The 14661-nt window shown below is 38.9% G+C and overlaps 1 protein-coding gene across 1 annotated transcript in view; it reads right to left on the bottom strand.

The window, feature by feature from the left end:
* GOLPH3 (golgi phosphoprotein 3) overlaps positions 1-14661 on the bottom strand; it is a 38511-nt gene that overhangs the window by 23224 nt on the left and 626 nt on the right. The window contains exon 2 of the mRNA XM_009285205.2: positions 14548-14655. Within this exon, the coding sequence (XP_009283480.2) occupies positions 14548-14655 (108 nt within the window). The remainder of the gene's footprint in view (positions 1-14547; positions 14656-14661) is intronic.

Below are 14661 nucleotides of genomic sequence, written 5' to 3'. Positions count from 1 at the left end.
AGGTTGCCCAGAGAGGTGGTGGATGCCCCATCCCTGGAAACATTCCAGGTCAGGTTGGACGGGGCTCTGAGCAACCTGATCTAGTTGAAGATGTCCCTGCCCGTGGCAGGGGGGTTGGACTAGATGACCTTTAGAGGTCCCTTCCAACCCAAACTATTCTATGATTTTATATTCAGACTTAATAGTATTCCTTAAACCCTCACCTAGGACCCTCTACTTAAAAGCAATCGTAACTAAACTGAAATACACCAAACAATTAAAGGGAAACCTTCTGGAGGAGAAACATCACTAGAGCTACCCAAACCCCTGAATTCCTGTTCTCAGGAAATTCCAAATTCTTCTTTTATGAAAAGACACAAACAAAAAGACTTCAAAATTTAGTAAAGAATGCAATTTCTGAAATTTCATGTAGAGACAGCAGAAATAAAATGTTGTTTTAACCCCTTCCAGCCATTGTAGCCCCATCAGAAGGGGAGCTGGCCAACTCAGAAAGTAACAGAAAGCCAAGATAAACAACAATTAGAGCTCCTGAGTTTGGAAGTCCTAACTCTAAGGCAATACATCTGACAGTCTATCAAGAAGATGTGAAACCCCTAACTTCAGGGTTCATCAGCTAGAAGGCACAATCTAGGTTGAAGAAAGCTTTCACTTTAGCAAACAGTAAATTCTGAATTTACAGGTAGCCTGTTTTCCATTAGAAGAATATTTCAGAGGAAACATTTCAACCAGTTCTACCTGGATGCTGAAAGATAGAAAATTAGACTTCCCAAACTCTGCTGGAGTTTGCTGTTACTTTTATCACTTCTGCATGGATGGCATTCAAATACTGTGTTGGTTGTAGCAATATAAAAGCTCTGAGACATAAAACTATTGCTTTGTTTATACACAAACAAGCATCTAGCTTTCCCAAACAAGAGTTTCTTCCTTGCCATCTATTCTTTCCGATATGCAGCAGACTATTTTTATGGTATGTTCTCAGAAATCACAGATGACAAACATACTGGAAAACATTCTGTGCTTGCTGGCATCATGGGAAGTTAGAGGGCAATTCTCTCCAGGTCCAATTAGTCACCCTCACCAAATTTACATGCCAGCATAATAAAAATACAGTTTGGAGACCTGTAAAACATACAAGGTCCAGTTCTACTTTTAAGATGAGAATAAGAAGAAACAGTTGTCCACAGATGTATAGCCTGAGATGTACTAACTAAAGCGAACATGGAATTTGGAAAAGAAAACTTTGAAAGTCAGTTTAGATCATTTGTAGGATTGGGCAAAGCAAATTGAGTAGTCTGCTGGTATAAAATATATGTGTGAGACTGATTTTCATGTTGCATAGCACAACCAGCAACGAGCCTACTTACTTCTAACATTTACACAGCATGTGTCACGAAGCAAGAATACCCTCATGCTCACTTTGAGTAGTTATCTCAATACTGAGAAAGAGACTCATGTTTTGTATGTACATAAATTCAGGTATCTTTTCTCAGAGGTACTTAAAGTGGCAGAGAGAAACACCGGTGGGGAAAAAGCAAGAAAAGAAACTCAGGGCAAAATGACATCCCAGTGTTTAATTACCTTCCCAGCATAAGCATCTCTTTCGAACCACTACTTTTTGCGCTCCACTTCAATTATTTTTCCTTCAAGAGATTCACTTCAGTTTTACCAACCTTTCAAATCAATGTCACAGCATCTCATTTTAACATAGAACAAAACCATGTAACTTAATAAGGTACATTCTCCCCCATGTCTTCATTTTTAGCCATTTGAGGGCTAAACCCAAGAATGTAGTCCAACAAAGCCTGAACTGCTGCTAAAGACAAAAGTAGCTATTTTTTCACCCCATCAAAGCACATCGCTGTTCTCTCTCTGGAGCCCACAGCAGCATTTGTGTAGTCAGCTAGATGAGAAAGTGGTCTGTCTGAAAGCTAATGGTCAATCTCCTCATCTCCTCATCTGATTCACTGAGCAGGTGAACAAATTTCAGAGGCAGCACGGGAAAGGGAAGGAACACGGTTGGGACAGACAACAAAAAGCAAGAGCATCCCCTTCAGTGACAACCCACACTTCAATGGACAAACTGCTTTCAAAACCTGAATAGTTTTCACAACCTGAATAGTTATGGCTAGAACTATTCACTTAGTCATTGGGATAAAGAGCTCAAAAAAAAAGAAAAATCACACATTATTGGGCTACCTATACTGAAGCCATCCATGAGCACAATCTGCTCAGAAAATTTGAAATGCTTAAGGTATCATGCACTATATTCACCACTACCTTCAGCTCCCTGTTTTGGACCCTGATCATCAAAAATTTGAACTTATATTATTTAAATCCGACAGGACGGCAATAGCATCCCTTTCCGATTCTCTGAAGCAATAGCAAGTTCTTTCAAAGGTGCCTACTAGCCTATTATTAGCCAGCACAAAGCACAGACAGAACATAATAATCTAAAATCATGATCTGTCACCCATTTGAAACCTACTGCAAAAGACAGGCAGACAATTTATCTCGAAATATGGGCTGTGGTGAGCTGTATTTCATAATGGACTTGATCACAGTTGCGACAGAACTCTCACTTCCTTCGTCAAAGAGTTCCTCTCTGAAGTAGTAATTTTGGGATCTACAGAAAGACAGCTGGGGAGGGCAGAGGGAAAAGGAGTAACAGCATACACTGTCCAGGTGCACTGCAGCAGGTTAAAAGTTAATAGGAATTTTGACCTGCCACAGTTTTCATGTCAAGGATGGCTGTTTCCTTCCCCTTGCATCCTATCTCCAACAGAAGAATCTGTTGCAAGCAACTTTAATCTGCTTCACAGTTACGACTGTGGATGACAAACACTGTTTTTAAGTATTTTGGTTTTAATGAAGAGTACTAGCAGACTGAGAAGCATGGGGCTATCATATTCCCCAAAAAGATGAGAACCATCAATATACTGTTTTCTTTATGTAGTCTCTCTACAATTACTAATACTACTCTGAATTTTTGAAAGCAGTTGGAATCACCTAAATAACTTCTACAACACATCTCCTTAAAGCTGTTCCCAAATCCAAACAGGTAAAATACAAAATAAGCAGTATGTATATAGAAAGGATAATGAAAGTATCTGGTTTATTGTAAGTTATGTTTTAGCACAGAATTTCAATCCTTTCTGTTGACCCAAAAGCTTCATTTTATGAATTCCAAATGCATCTGTCATCAGTATTCTTCTACAACAGAAACACTATGTCCTCTTGGATACTCACATAAAGTCATACAATTAAATGGAGATACCAGGAGACAGCGATAGGACAAAGAAGAATAAGTGAATGTCAGCTTCTGACACCTTTACATGATTCTGTGGTTCCTATCCTTTTAGCTTAAAGTAAAATTGCCGATTAGAAAGGAAGAAAAATTGCCTGCTATTGTTGCAGGTAAGTAAATCTCTTCTTGGCGATAATGTAACTATAAGCAGAAATCTTAGGAAGATCAAAGTCAACAGATGAGACAATAACTGAGTTACTGTTGTAAGTTTATGGATTCTTCAGACATGAAAAACTCTTAAAAGTTAGTAATTTATTTAGGAACATCATTCTATAAGGAAGAACTAATACAATTTCTGAATCTCTTGAAGGTGGTGGAAGTCAGCAAGATTGATGCTATATATGCTGAATTTAATATTGAACATATTTTATAAAAGTATTTGTCCAACAAATCTGATACCTGACTTTTTCAGTCAAACCTAAAAACTTCAACCACATCATTTTTCAGAGCAGGAAATTCTTACATTAGAAATAAGGTAACTTTTAAAAAAAGTTTATCTAAGTTTTTTCTTCCAGCATACTGTTGCAGGAAGCTTCTCAACATAAAAATAAGCAAACAGATCTTGTAAAAACAAACACAAAAAAACCGTACGAACTTTTCCAAGTTCTCAATGACAAACAGAAAAGCTGGTCAATACTAGGAGAATTGTGTATTTATTCTGATAATTTGAAGCCCTTAGATCCTCTTGTGCAGCCAGCCAGCATTTGTTCCTCCTCAACTAGGTCCTTATACAGATTTCTATAAAGCTCGGATTCAGCTATTCAAGTAACCTTAGACAGACTGTAAACACATAAAGCACTTTAAACTCCAGTGAGAACCAATTAAAAGTCTTTTTACCAGCATAACTAAACATACTTATATGAAGCTGGGGGAAAATGCAAACAGTAGAAAAGAATGATGGAAAAGGAGGAAAAGGAAAAGCTTCACTGCAACATTCATCGAAGACAGGTTGGAATGTCAAAAATTATTTGAACCCTCAAGGTAAAATTAGGCTGCTCTCACCACAGGTATCTTATTAATTGATTCATTTTCACCTTCAGGGAATCAAAAAGATCTGTTCTTTTCTTTCCAGTGCAGGTTATTGTAATTTAATCTACCTGAACATGAGTGTAACCACAGCACAGAAGCTGCAGCTGACAGTGAGTAAATCTCAAACAAGAAAAGCTGACATGGTCAAATTATGCATGTGCTTTAATGACCGAGACATTCTCTGTTACTTTCTAATATATATTTTATATATACATATATTAATCTATTAATTCTAATAGCTATCGATTTATGACCTCTAAGAAAATCTTATATTCCATGACACCACAGTACTGCACAATGCCAGACAGATTAAAACACAAAACCAAATTCAGCTTCTGTGGCAGCATTCTCTGGCAAGACCCAAAACAGTTTCCTTTGGCAAGGAACTGTGTGGTTTTACCCCAGCCTATTGATACCCAGCTGAAAATACAATGTTCCAGGTTAGTGTCTTGCTTAAATAACTCTTCAATAATAGTTTCAATCTCGTCCCTCCTCTATGGACCTGTAAGACAAGAGAGAAGAAAAGCCTCCACAATTCTGGAATACAAGAATGACGGTTAAGCTGAGAACACACTCAAAATTTTTTTTTCCATGTTTAGGTTCTAAGACAACAAGCAACCCTGAAAAGCAAAACTGATTTTTGGTTTTGACAGCAGTAAGATTCAATAAAATTTATTATTATCTAGAAAATTATAAAAAGACAAACCCTCCATTTTTCTTATAGAATTGTTTTCACATCTACTGTCTGCCGATTTTGATTTTCACTGCTTCTCTAAACCAATCTGTTTTAAGACATATTTGGTTAAAGATATGACCCAGCTTCACCTGACAGGAATACATTCAGAGAAGGCTACTTTGTATATATTATACAGACATATAACATATGTAATAACCAAAAGTGAGCGATTCATTTTTCAGGCAACTCTTAAATGGGTACAAAGGAATTTCAGATCCAGTAGAAGAAATACAGGTCTGTCTATCTACATAAACGGAAAAAATAAAAATGCATTTCTGAAGACAAAATAATTTTAGGAGACATTCATCCCTTTTACCAGTAATGCCTCAAAAATAATAATAAAAAGATACAAACAACATGCCCAGAACTTGTATATATTCAAAATATTCAAGTAAGACACCGGCTAGAGGAATAGTTTGGATTTTCTCATGTGTCAAAGGGAAAATATCCAAACTTCATGTCATTTGCCATTAAAATGAGCTGGATTCCTCTTCATCCTCTTCACACTGGATTAAGGGTCTATGCCAACCTATACCTAGCTAGCTCTTTGCTACAAATCTTACCTTTCAAGTAAGCCATCACCTTCTCAACCCAGAAGGTTGCAGGAACATCTAATGACACATCCTGACCTACGGAACTTTTGAAAATTAATATCTGTTTAAGAAAGAAAAGCAAGTCAGAGTGCAGAAGTGTTTATTATTGCAGTACTACAATGTGGGGACTTTGATGTCTGACTGCGGTCCCTCTATTTCTTCTTTTGATGCAAATGAAATCATTAGCCATTCTACTGGAACATAATTGTAGCCTAGTTGTAAACAGAAAATAAGTTAGGGAGGAAAATCTCTGAAGTGTTCTGACAGCCAAACACTAGAAATACTTTAGGAAAGCAAGCATACATATTCTACAAAGCACAGTACTGTTGACAAGAAACTTGTCAGGTATTTGATTAACTTGCCACTGCATTTAGGAATAAATAACAAACAGACGACTACTGAAAGCACTAAAGCCAAATGATATTGCCCAGCTTTCCAAGCACTTACACATGTATGCATTACATAGACACGTCTTCACTAAAACGAAGATAATAAAAAGCCGTAACTTTGCTGAAGAGGAGGCAACTAATACATGCATATTGCTGAACCCTTAAAAGACCCCTGAACAAAGCAACAGTTAAGAGTCTGACTGTTCATTTAGGAATGAAAAGACAAACTTAGAAGCCTAACTTTCAGCATGATTAAGTGTATACACGCGCAGATAATGACTTCAAATATTTGCATGGCTCTCAAAGCCACCTTCCATCAGGGACCAATCTCTATTCTCCATACTTTGTGCAAAATAAAGATGTAATTAATTTGTTCCATAACCTGCAAATTGATTTCTACACTACCAGCTATTGTCACTGAGTGTAAAATCTGACTTTTATTTGAAAGAGATGTTTTATTAGAATTGGTTCTTAAATCCTCCACATCAGATATTTCACTCAAAAAAACAAGTCTTCCCACAGCGGTAAGCAAACATAGCAGGATCAGAAAAATAGCTCGCATCCTGCCTAGATATAACAACCAGAATCTTACAAAGCGTGCACACATTTAGTGTCTCCTAGTGGTGGGTTGACCCTGGCTGGCAGCTAAGTCCCACATAACCGCTCCCCCAGTCCCTCCCAGCAGGACTGGGGGGGAGAACAGGAAGAGCAAAAGTGAAAAAACAAAACAAAACTAAGAGATGCAAAACAAAACTAAGAGATGCAAAACAAAACTAAGAGATGCAAAACAAAACTAAGAGATGCAAAACAAAACTAAGAGATGCAAAACAAAACTAAGAGATGCAAAACAAAACTAAGAGATGCAAAACAAAACTAAGAGATGCAAAACACTCGCTCACCACCTCCCACAAGCTGACTGATGCCCAGCCAGTCCCCGAGCAATGACCACCTACCCACCCCCCTTTTTATTGCTGACCGTGGCACTATACAGCATGGGATACTCCTCTGGTCAGCTGGGGTCAGCTGCCGCGGCTGTCCCCCCTCCTAGCCTCTCACGCACCCCAACAGACTCACTGGGGGGTGGGCAGAGTGAGAAACAGAGGCGGCCTTGACACTGTGCAAACACTGTTCAGCAACAGATAAAACATGGGTATGTTATCAACACTGTTTTGGTCAAAATGGAAAACAGCACCATACTGGCTGCTATGAAGAAAATTAACTCTATCCCAGCCAGGTCCAGTACACTTCTCTTAAAAACAGTAAGAGAAACCTACACCTGGTATGTCCTTCTAATGCAGACAAAGCAGGTCTAATACTGGCTGACTAAATAACAGATGGAAGTTTCACTAACTTTGACTAACTAGGCCACATTAAAACTACAATTCCCTCCTCCAGGCTTATAAATATACTGTATCTGCCCCCAAATACAAAAGTTATCCCTCTCTTCTACCTTTTCTTCTACACTGGTCACAATTTAAAACACTGTGTAAAGCACTGTGTTATTTAAAATTGAGTAGCTGTATAATGTTTCATTTTGAGGGATTTCCCTCTGGTCATTAATGTGGATGACCTCCAGAGTCAAGTTTTGGGTGTTTAAAAAAAAAAAGTGTACAGAAGTGATAGGGATTCCTCTCTTCTTTGTCTAAACTTCCCCTAGCTTCCTTTCAGTTTGTTCTTTTCAGAACAGGTGTCTCACTCATTTCACTTATCCAGGTGCAAACAATTTTCAAGAAACAGACTATCTCATAATAATGCCATGTCAACATTTTCGTTATGAGATAAAAAAAATTCCACTCATTGCACTGTTCTTGGATTAAAAGGAACACGTTCTTTCATTTAGAACGTAACATGTACTAACTGTAAACTGAAAGTCTCAGCCACAGACCACAGATGCTGCCAAAGCAGAAGTCCCATGCAAATATCCAGCACAGGCAAAGCAGTTGTAATTAGCACTTCCTAAGTGATTAGTATAGATCAAACATCCATCTGGCATTTGCCTCAACCTAGCCAATAAATGTTATACCTGCCTTCTCCACTGTGCAATGCAGAAGACACACATACAGAAATGGCAACGTAGTACGCATGGAATGCTTCTCTCGTGGTAGAGTCTGTTGAACGTGGAAGTGCCAAAGTAAAATCAAGTGTCTACTGAAGTAAAAAATGGAAGTACAATGTGCTATGCTGTACAAGAATGACTGACTAAACAGAAACCTCATGGTACAGTCCCTGTACAAAGGACACCTAGCCTTGCAGTTAAGGACTCTGTAAATAATACAACCACATGATGCTATCTAGTAAGACCATAAAGGCAGATGACTAGAAAGCGTGCAGCAATAAGCAGCTTACAAGTGCTTAAAAGAATATCAGCAACAGAAAGATACACAAAAAGCCCAACAGACTAATTTCCCAGTGTGATGAATAAATCTTGTAACATCCACAAATAATAAGAGCTATGAGTGTAACACCTCTCCAATCTAGCTTACAAGGCATATTATTTTATTATCTTAATGGTCCATCACAAACAGAAAAAAAAGAAAAAAGGGTTGAAATGCAGTAGTTTAGTATAGGATATACTGAGCGAAGTGGGAAAGACTTGGTGTGCATAATACTGGTTTACACTCAGACTAACAGCTTAGTCATAGTACCACACACCTTTGTGCTCCTACTCATACAGGCTTACATACAGTGCACTTAGAGGAAGAGAACAGTTGTGCACTATTCTATGTGTAACCTTTTAATTTTTATGCCTGAAAAGTGTATGTGAAATCATTCTGCAATAACATTTTATGAATATTTCTGAAAGAAAATGAATTACTGAAATTGATCTAAGACCTGTTTGCAAGCTGGGAAAAACCCAGTTAAAAGTGGCACATGATAAATTGACTGTTCTTGTTTTCTTTCTTTACTAAAAGTTATGAGAAAACAGACTGAGAATGTTGTCTATGCAGAGGAAACCAAGCCACACATTTACTCCAGACTAGCTTTCCTTTCCCCCAGTAATGCAACACAGAAGTGAATATGTGCTGTAGTAATTATCTGCTCTGTGAGTAAGAAAGTCATTCTTGAATATACTGTCTGCAACACTTAGCCTGGTCAATTTAGCCTTGCAAAGAAGGCCCGTTACATGTAGCTTAATTAATTGAGATAAATGCTGCAGTACTTGAACTACTTTAGGACCAAAGAACACCTGAAATAATACCACTTTTTCTTTAATATAAATGTTTTCAGTTCCATGACTTCCCTTCTAGCAATTAACAGCAATACTTTCTCATATATACTTAATGCAAATTTTTTAATAAAAACAGCTTGCTATAGGGAGAGGAAGAAGAGTTACAGCTTTGTTGTTTTTTTTTTAAAAGGACTTTAGAGTTACAGCTTTGTTTTTTAAGAGCACTTCGAAAAACTGAGAAGTGTCACTAGAAAGGCTTTGACAATGTTTTTGTCTTTGCCCTACACTGGACAGCTTGACATGAAAGAAGGGACTACACTACACTCAAAGTTATCCATGAATAAATAATACAGATTACAGATTAGCCATGCTATAAGAGCAGCGATAACCACACTAGCTGCATGCAGAACCATGAAATATAAACACCACTTCAACACATAAAGTCAACTTGTATCCAAAATGCTGCTTCCAAATCAGCATGTCCTCCAAAGAGCCCAAAAGCAGGATTTACTCAGCAGCACAGTAAAGACGCACTTTACTGCTTCTTGTAGCACACAGAATTGGGGTACTCCTCCTCCCACACCTCCTACCTTCTCCTAGCCTGTAATTTATGTATGGACATGAAATAAAAAAAGGACCAAAAAGTTAGGCAGCTATGAAAAAGCTTTCACCACAGACATTACACACTTGGTTGTTATTAGGCTCTGAACATTTGAGAAAAAGCACATCTTTGTCAAGGTTTCAACACATTCATACATCATTCTTCAACTGAAATGCGAATTCCCAGTAGACACCTCTTCATGTTTCACTCATTTGTCTCAGAAATTTTCCAGCAAAACTTGGGAGCTTTTCAGTTGACATTCAGGCTGTTGCTGAAACTTTGTTAATGGGGGGGAAGACTAAAAAGATACGAAGACGACTTTTCAAAACTTCATCTTTTGTTACACAGGCAAAAAACCCCAGACTTCGGCATCATGATATGAATTTCACAAAGCCAAATCTTAGTATCAGGGAAAATGCCACCCACATTTTGAATGTTTTTCAAAATCACTATTTCACCTTTCAGAAAAATCTCTTTAGGATTAAAATATAAAATTCAGTAACAAATCCAGAAACTCGTATTTGTAAGAAGAATAAAGAAACTACATTTTAGCACTAATCTGATCAACATAAAACAGCACATCTGAAGCAGACAAACTAGCTCCCTAATAACTTATTTCAATACAATGAAAAATATTGTAAGCTGGAGACCTTCACATGAACTATTTGGACAAAAGGCTATGCTGCAGCACTAAATCTTCAGCAATAAATGAAGTTTCTGAAGGACAAACATGACTAGCAAAGATCCAAGACAACTTCTGTACCTAACAAAGTGATTTAACATTACTTCACTCTCACAAATGCCATTTCAGTCTTCACCAAAGAAAGGGTAAATAAAACCAGAAATATTTACTGTTGCAGTAGATTGCAGTACATGACAATTATTTCAGCATACTTTGAGTTTTCTTTCAGCAAATAAGGAATTAGTTACAGATCAAATAAATATGTCTCTATAACTGCTTCAATTTATTTAGTTGTGGCACATTGTAGAGAGGATAGGAACAGCTGTGTGCATTGCTGTATTTTAATAGATTCCCAACATGAAAGTGGACTCCAAAAAGGAGAAAAAAAAACCAAAAAAACCCCTACATGTACAAAAAACTTAAATGAGCTTAAATGAAGCAACAGTTATAGAGCACAGCCACCTAGCAACCTCTCAGTTTTCTATGGGACTGAGTTACGAGATGTCTGGAATAGCTGTAATGAACAAACTGGCCTGTACTCATCTCTTCGCTGTTTTTAAATAAGCTAACTTTTAATATTTATCACCCCCTTCTTTTGGGAATGAGGACCTCAGATGCTTCAGTAGTTCTACAGAATAACCTCCCTTTTGCTGTGGCTTTGACCTATCCTACTGCAATAGTATTTCATTTCAGTGAGTATTTTTTATTCCTATAGCAACCGGCTATTGCTCTACTCTAAACAGATGAACATCACTCCCTTTCCCAGCCATGTTTCCGAAGGGTTTCCCAATAAGTGTAGGTGTTCTTGTGATGCTTCCCAAAGAATTCTAGTAATGTGTTTTGTTCCAGTGTATTACCTGCTCCTCCAAGGACACTGCATCTGTCCTGTTATGCAAGCATGCACGTATTTCAGCACATATCCCTTATAACCTATCTTGACCTTGGAATAGAGAAAGTTATGTGTACACAGAAAACACAAACGGAAGAGGACCCATTGGTGGAAAGGACCAAGCAGTACACACACAGCCAGTACAGTTTAATTAGGCCAAAGGGGGGTGGGGTGGGGGGAAAGGCCACATCCAGGAAGCATGTGCGAATGCAGTTAATTGTGTTCAAGCATTAAGAATGGGATTGAGGCATGCTGCATTTGTTTTAGGGCAGCCAGACATTCCCATCACTGAACCCATACTGCAGCGACAACCAGGCAGCAACTCAAAAGTTTTGCTGTGGTTGTTACAATCACCGCACTATCCTGAAAGCAGGATTCACATAAATACCTAACAATCTCCTAGAAACATTGAACTCATCAATCCATCATGGCCTAAACCTTCCTGAAAAACTCTCTCCTAAGAGTAAAGGCTCTGTCATCTACACTTACAAGTTATAAATGGTAGCTCCTTACGCATGAAGCGTTTTGTATACAATTTACAAGGTATTAAGCCATATTCACCAGTGTTTAACATCAGAAAAAAAAATTACCCCAAAACTGCATTGGTAACTTAGCTTTCAGGTTATCAGTGACTTTTCTGAGAGAGAAGCTATTTTTTAAGGAAACATGTTCTTTGGCCAATTCAGACTCCTTTTTTGTACATTTTTTATTTATTTTAAACTCAACATTAAATTATTTTATCCTGTTGGAATAAACAGGAAGGACATTATCAGCTTTGAATTTACTGGCTTTCAATTGAGCTTATAGCTCACACGCCTGCCTTTGCCTTTCCCTTACACTCTGAGCAGTTATATGATTATACTTTACAGACGCTGTATTGCTTTTCTCCGCTTGCTGTCATGAGAAAGTCTCACACAAATGTCACGGGAAATCAATTCTACTGGAAGTAAAAACTTTATAAAAAGCGTTTCCAGATGTGTAAAGTAAATAAGTTTTGCTTACTTATCATTAGAACAATAGAGAACAAAAAAAAAGTCATCTTTGAGAATGAGTCTATAGTTTTAATTCCAGTTTTATAAGGAAAAAAACATGAAGACAAAGTGGTTTACATAATGTAGCTCATATATAGGGGTACAAGCAGACCCAAAACCAAAATACAAACCCTAGTGATTCATGTCTAACAACGCTCAGAAACAGTGTATGCTACAGTTTCTGCACATAAGCCCCCCACCCTAGAGATGACATTATCATTCTTTTTGTCCGATGTCTCAACTGCAAAATCCCAAGGGAGTTATGGATATCCATGCCACTGTAATCACTCAGTTCCTTTTTCCATACAAAGGAATATTAGATTATCTGCGGTGTGTGCCACTGCTGCACTTAGCAAAGTTAGATGATTTATAATTTTGATGCACACCAGCACAAAGCTGGATTTCTAGGCTCAGTGTTAACTTTTCCTTAGTAGGAAGACTTGCATCATGTATTCTCTCTAGGCAGCCAGAATGCTCCCTACCTTGAAATCTTTACAGCCTAAGGCCCGCAAATTAGCAGATTTAGCACACAATCCTGGAAAAAAAAAAAAAAGAGCTGAAAGATCACCCAGTTTATCCCACCTTCCTCAAGGCAAGACCTCCTAGGCAATCCTGCCAGATATCTGTCTTGTCACACCTAACTCACTTTTCCACAACTATTCAGGTGTGTAGAAAGAGAAATGCACATATGCACAAGTCTTCAATTCAACAGGTGGAAGCATGCATCACTGTGAATATCTACTGAGTTTATCAGGATGCTGTGGCAAGGTCCATCTGAAAAAATGGGATTACAAGAATATGGCCTAAAATACACAATGTGAGAGAGAAATAAAATATGTTATTGCAGCAGATAAACACACAGATATACCCACATGCATTAAAAAAATGAATGTTAACCAGGAAAACGATTCTTTAACCTATTTATTATCAACCAGCAAATTTATTTTGGATGCAATGCACTGTTAAAGAACATATAACTCATCAGCTTCCCTCCCTCATTATTCTGTCTTCATGAGCATGCACAGTTTTAAGAGACTTCCACCCAAATCAATGAACTGGCTTCATTAATTTACTTACCACAAAAAAAAGGCAGGTTGCTTAATTAAATCCATATTATAACTCATATCTAAAATAAAGGTGTATTACACTTCACCATACACCACATCAAATTAAACTGTTTACCCAACAGGACTGTCTATCTTCAGTGTGCATGCTTTTTATATTGATTACCTCTTTCAAATGAAACAAAAATCTGACACGTTGGTAGAAGTACACCTTCCTCAATGACTTATTCACAGTATCATGACAAACAATTAAGCTATAAATTCAGTAAAAACACAGAATTATATAATAATGCCATTTCCTCATTTTGACACACTTCTCATTACTCAAGGCCCATTTTTGTCATATGTATTTCCCCAACTTTAAGACATTTTTCACATGCATTAGTCTGGAAAGTCTTAGTAGAAAGGGCTACTAAGCATCCTAAAGCACCTAAGAACCTCGTAAGTACCACAGAGTCGTGTCTGACAAAATACATAGGAGTAGACAAGTCTTCCACATTACAGCCATGTTAAGTTGTAGGTGAAGTAAGCATCACAGGTCTACCCAGGCCTCCAAGTCAACCACCAACGCTGACCAGAGGCCCTGGCCCTCACCTCCAGGTCCCTGTCTTGTCCCAACCCTTACGCAGCCCTCTTTGAGACACTACAAATATGAGAGCCCCTCTGTGAACCCCGCATCCAAAGGGCGAACCAAACTCTCTGCCAGGCTGCCCCTCCCTAAAATCCAAGCACCTTCCCCACCTCCTCCAAAACACCGAGCCCGTTCCAGCATGCGCCCCTACTCCCAGCAACATCACAGTCCCCGTCCCCAGCAACGCCTCTGCCTCAAACCCGCGGCAACTCTCACCCTGCAGAGCCCTTGCTCCCATCCCACCCATACCCTAGCAGCGAGGCTCCCCTTCCCCATCAACGCCCTCCATAAGCCCCCGAATAGCCGGTATCCCCTCAGGCACCCCGTTCCTGCCCCTCTCCCAGCACCACCGGGCCTCCTCAGCCACCCCCTGCCCAGCGCCCCTCACCTCGGCCCGCCCCAGCCCCGCCGCCACGGCCCCGGCCGCACCTCACGGTCCTTGAGGCCCAGGAGCAGCACCTCCTCCATGAGGGTGAGCCGCGTTTCCTTGGAGTCGCCCTTCTCGTCGTCACCGGACTCGCCCCCGCGCCCCTCACCCTCCGG

This window comes from Aptenodytes forsteri, unplaced genomic scaffold (assembly GCF_000699145.1).
Source record: "Aptenodytes forsteri isolate BGI_AS27 unplaced genomic scaffold, ASM69914v1 Scaffold120, whole genome shotgun sequence".
Taxonomy (NCBI): Eukaryota; Metazoa; Chordata; class Aves; order Sphenisciformes; family Spheniscidae; genus Aptenodytes; species Aptenodytes forsteri.
This window is presented reverse-complemented; position numbering and strand designations above follow the sequence as displayed.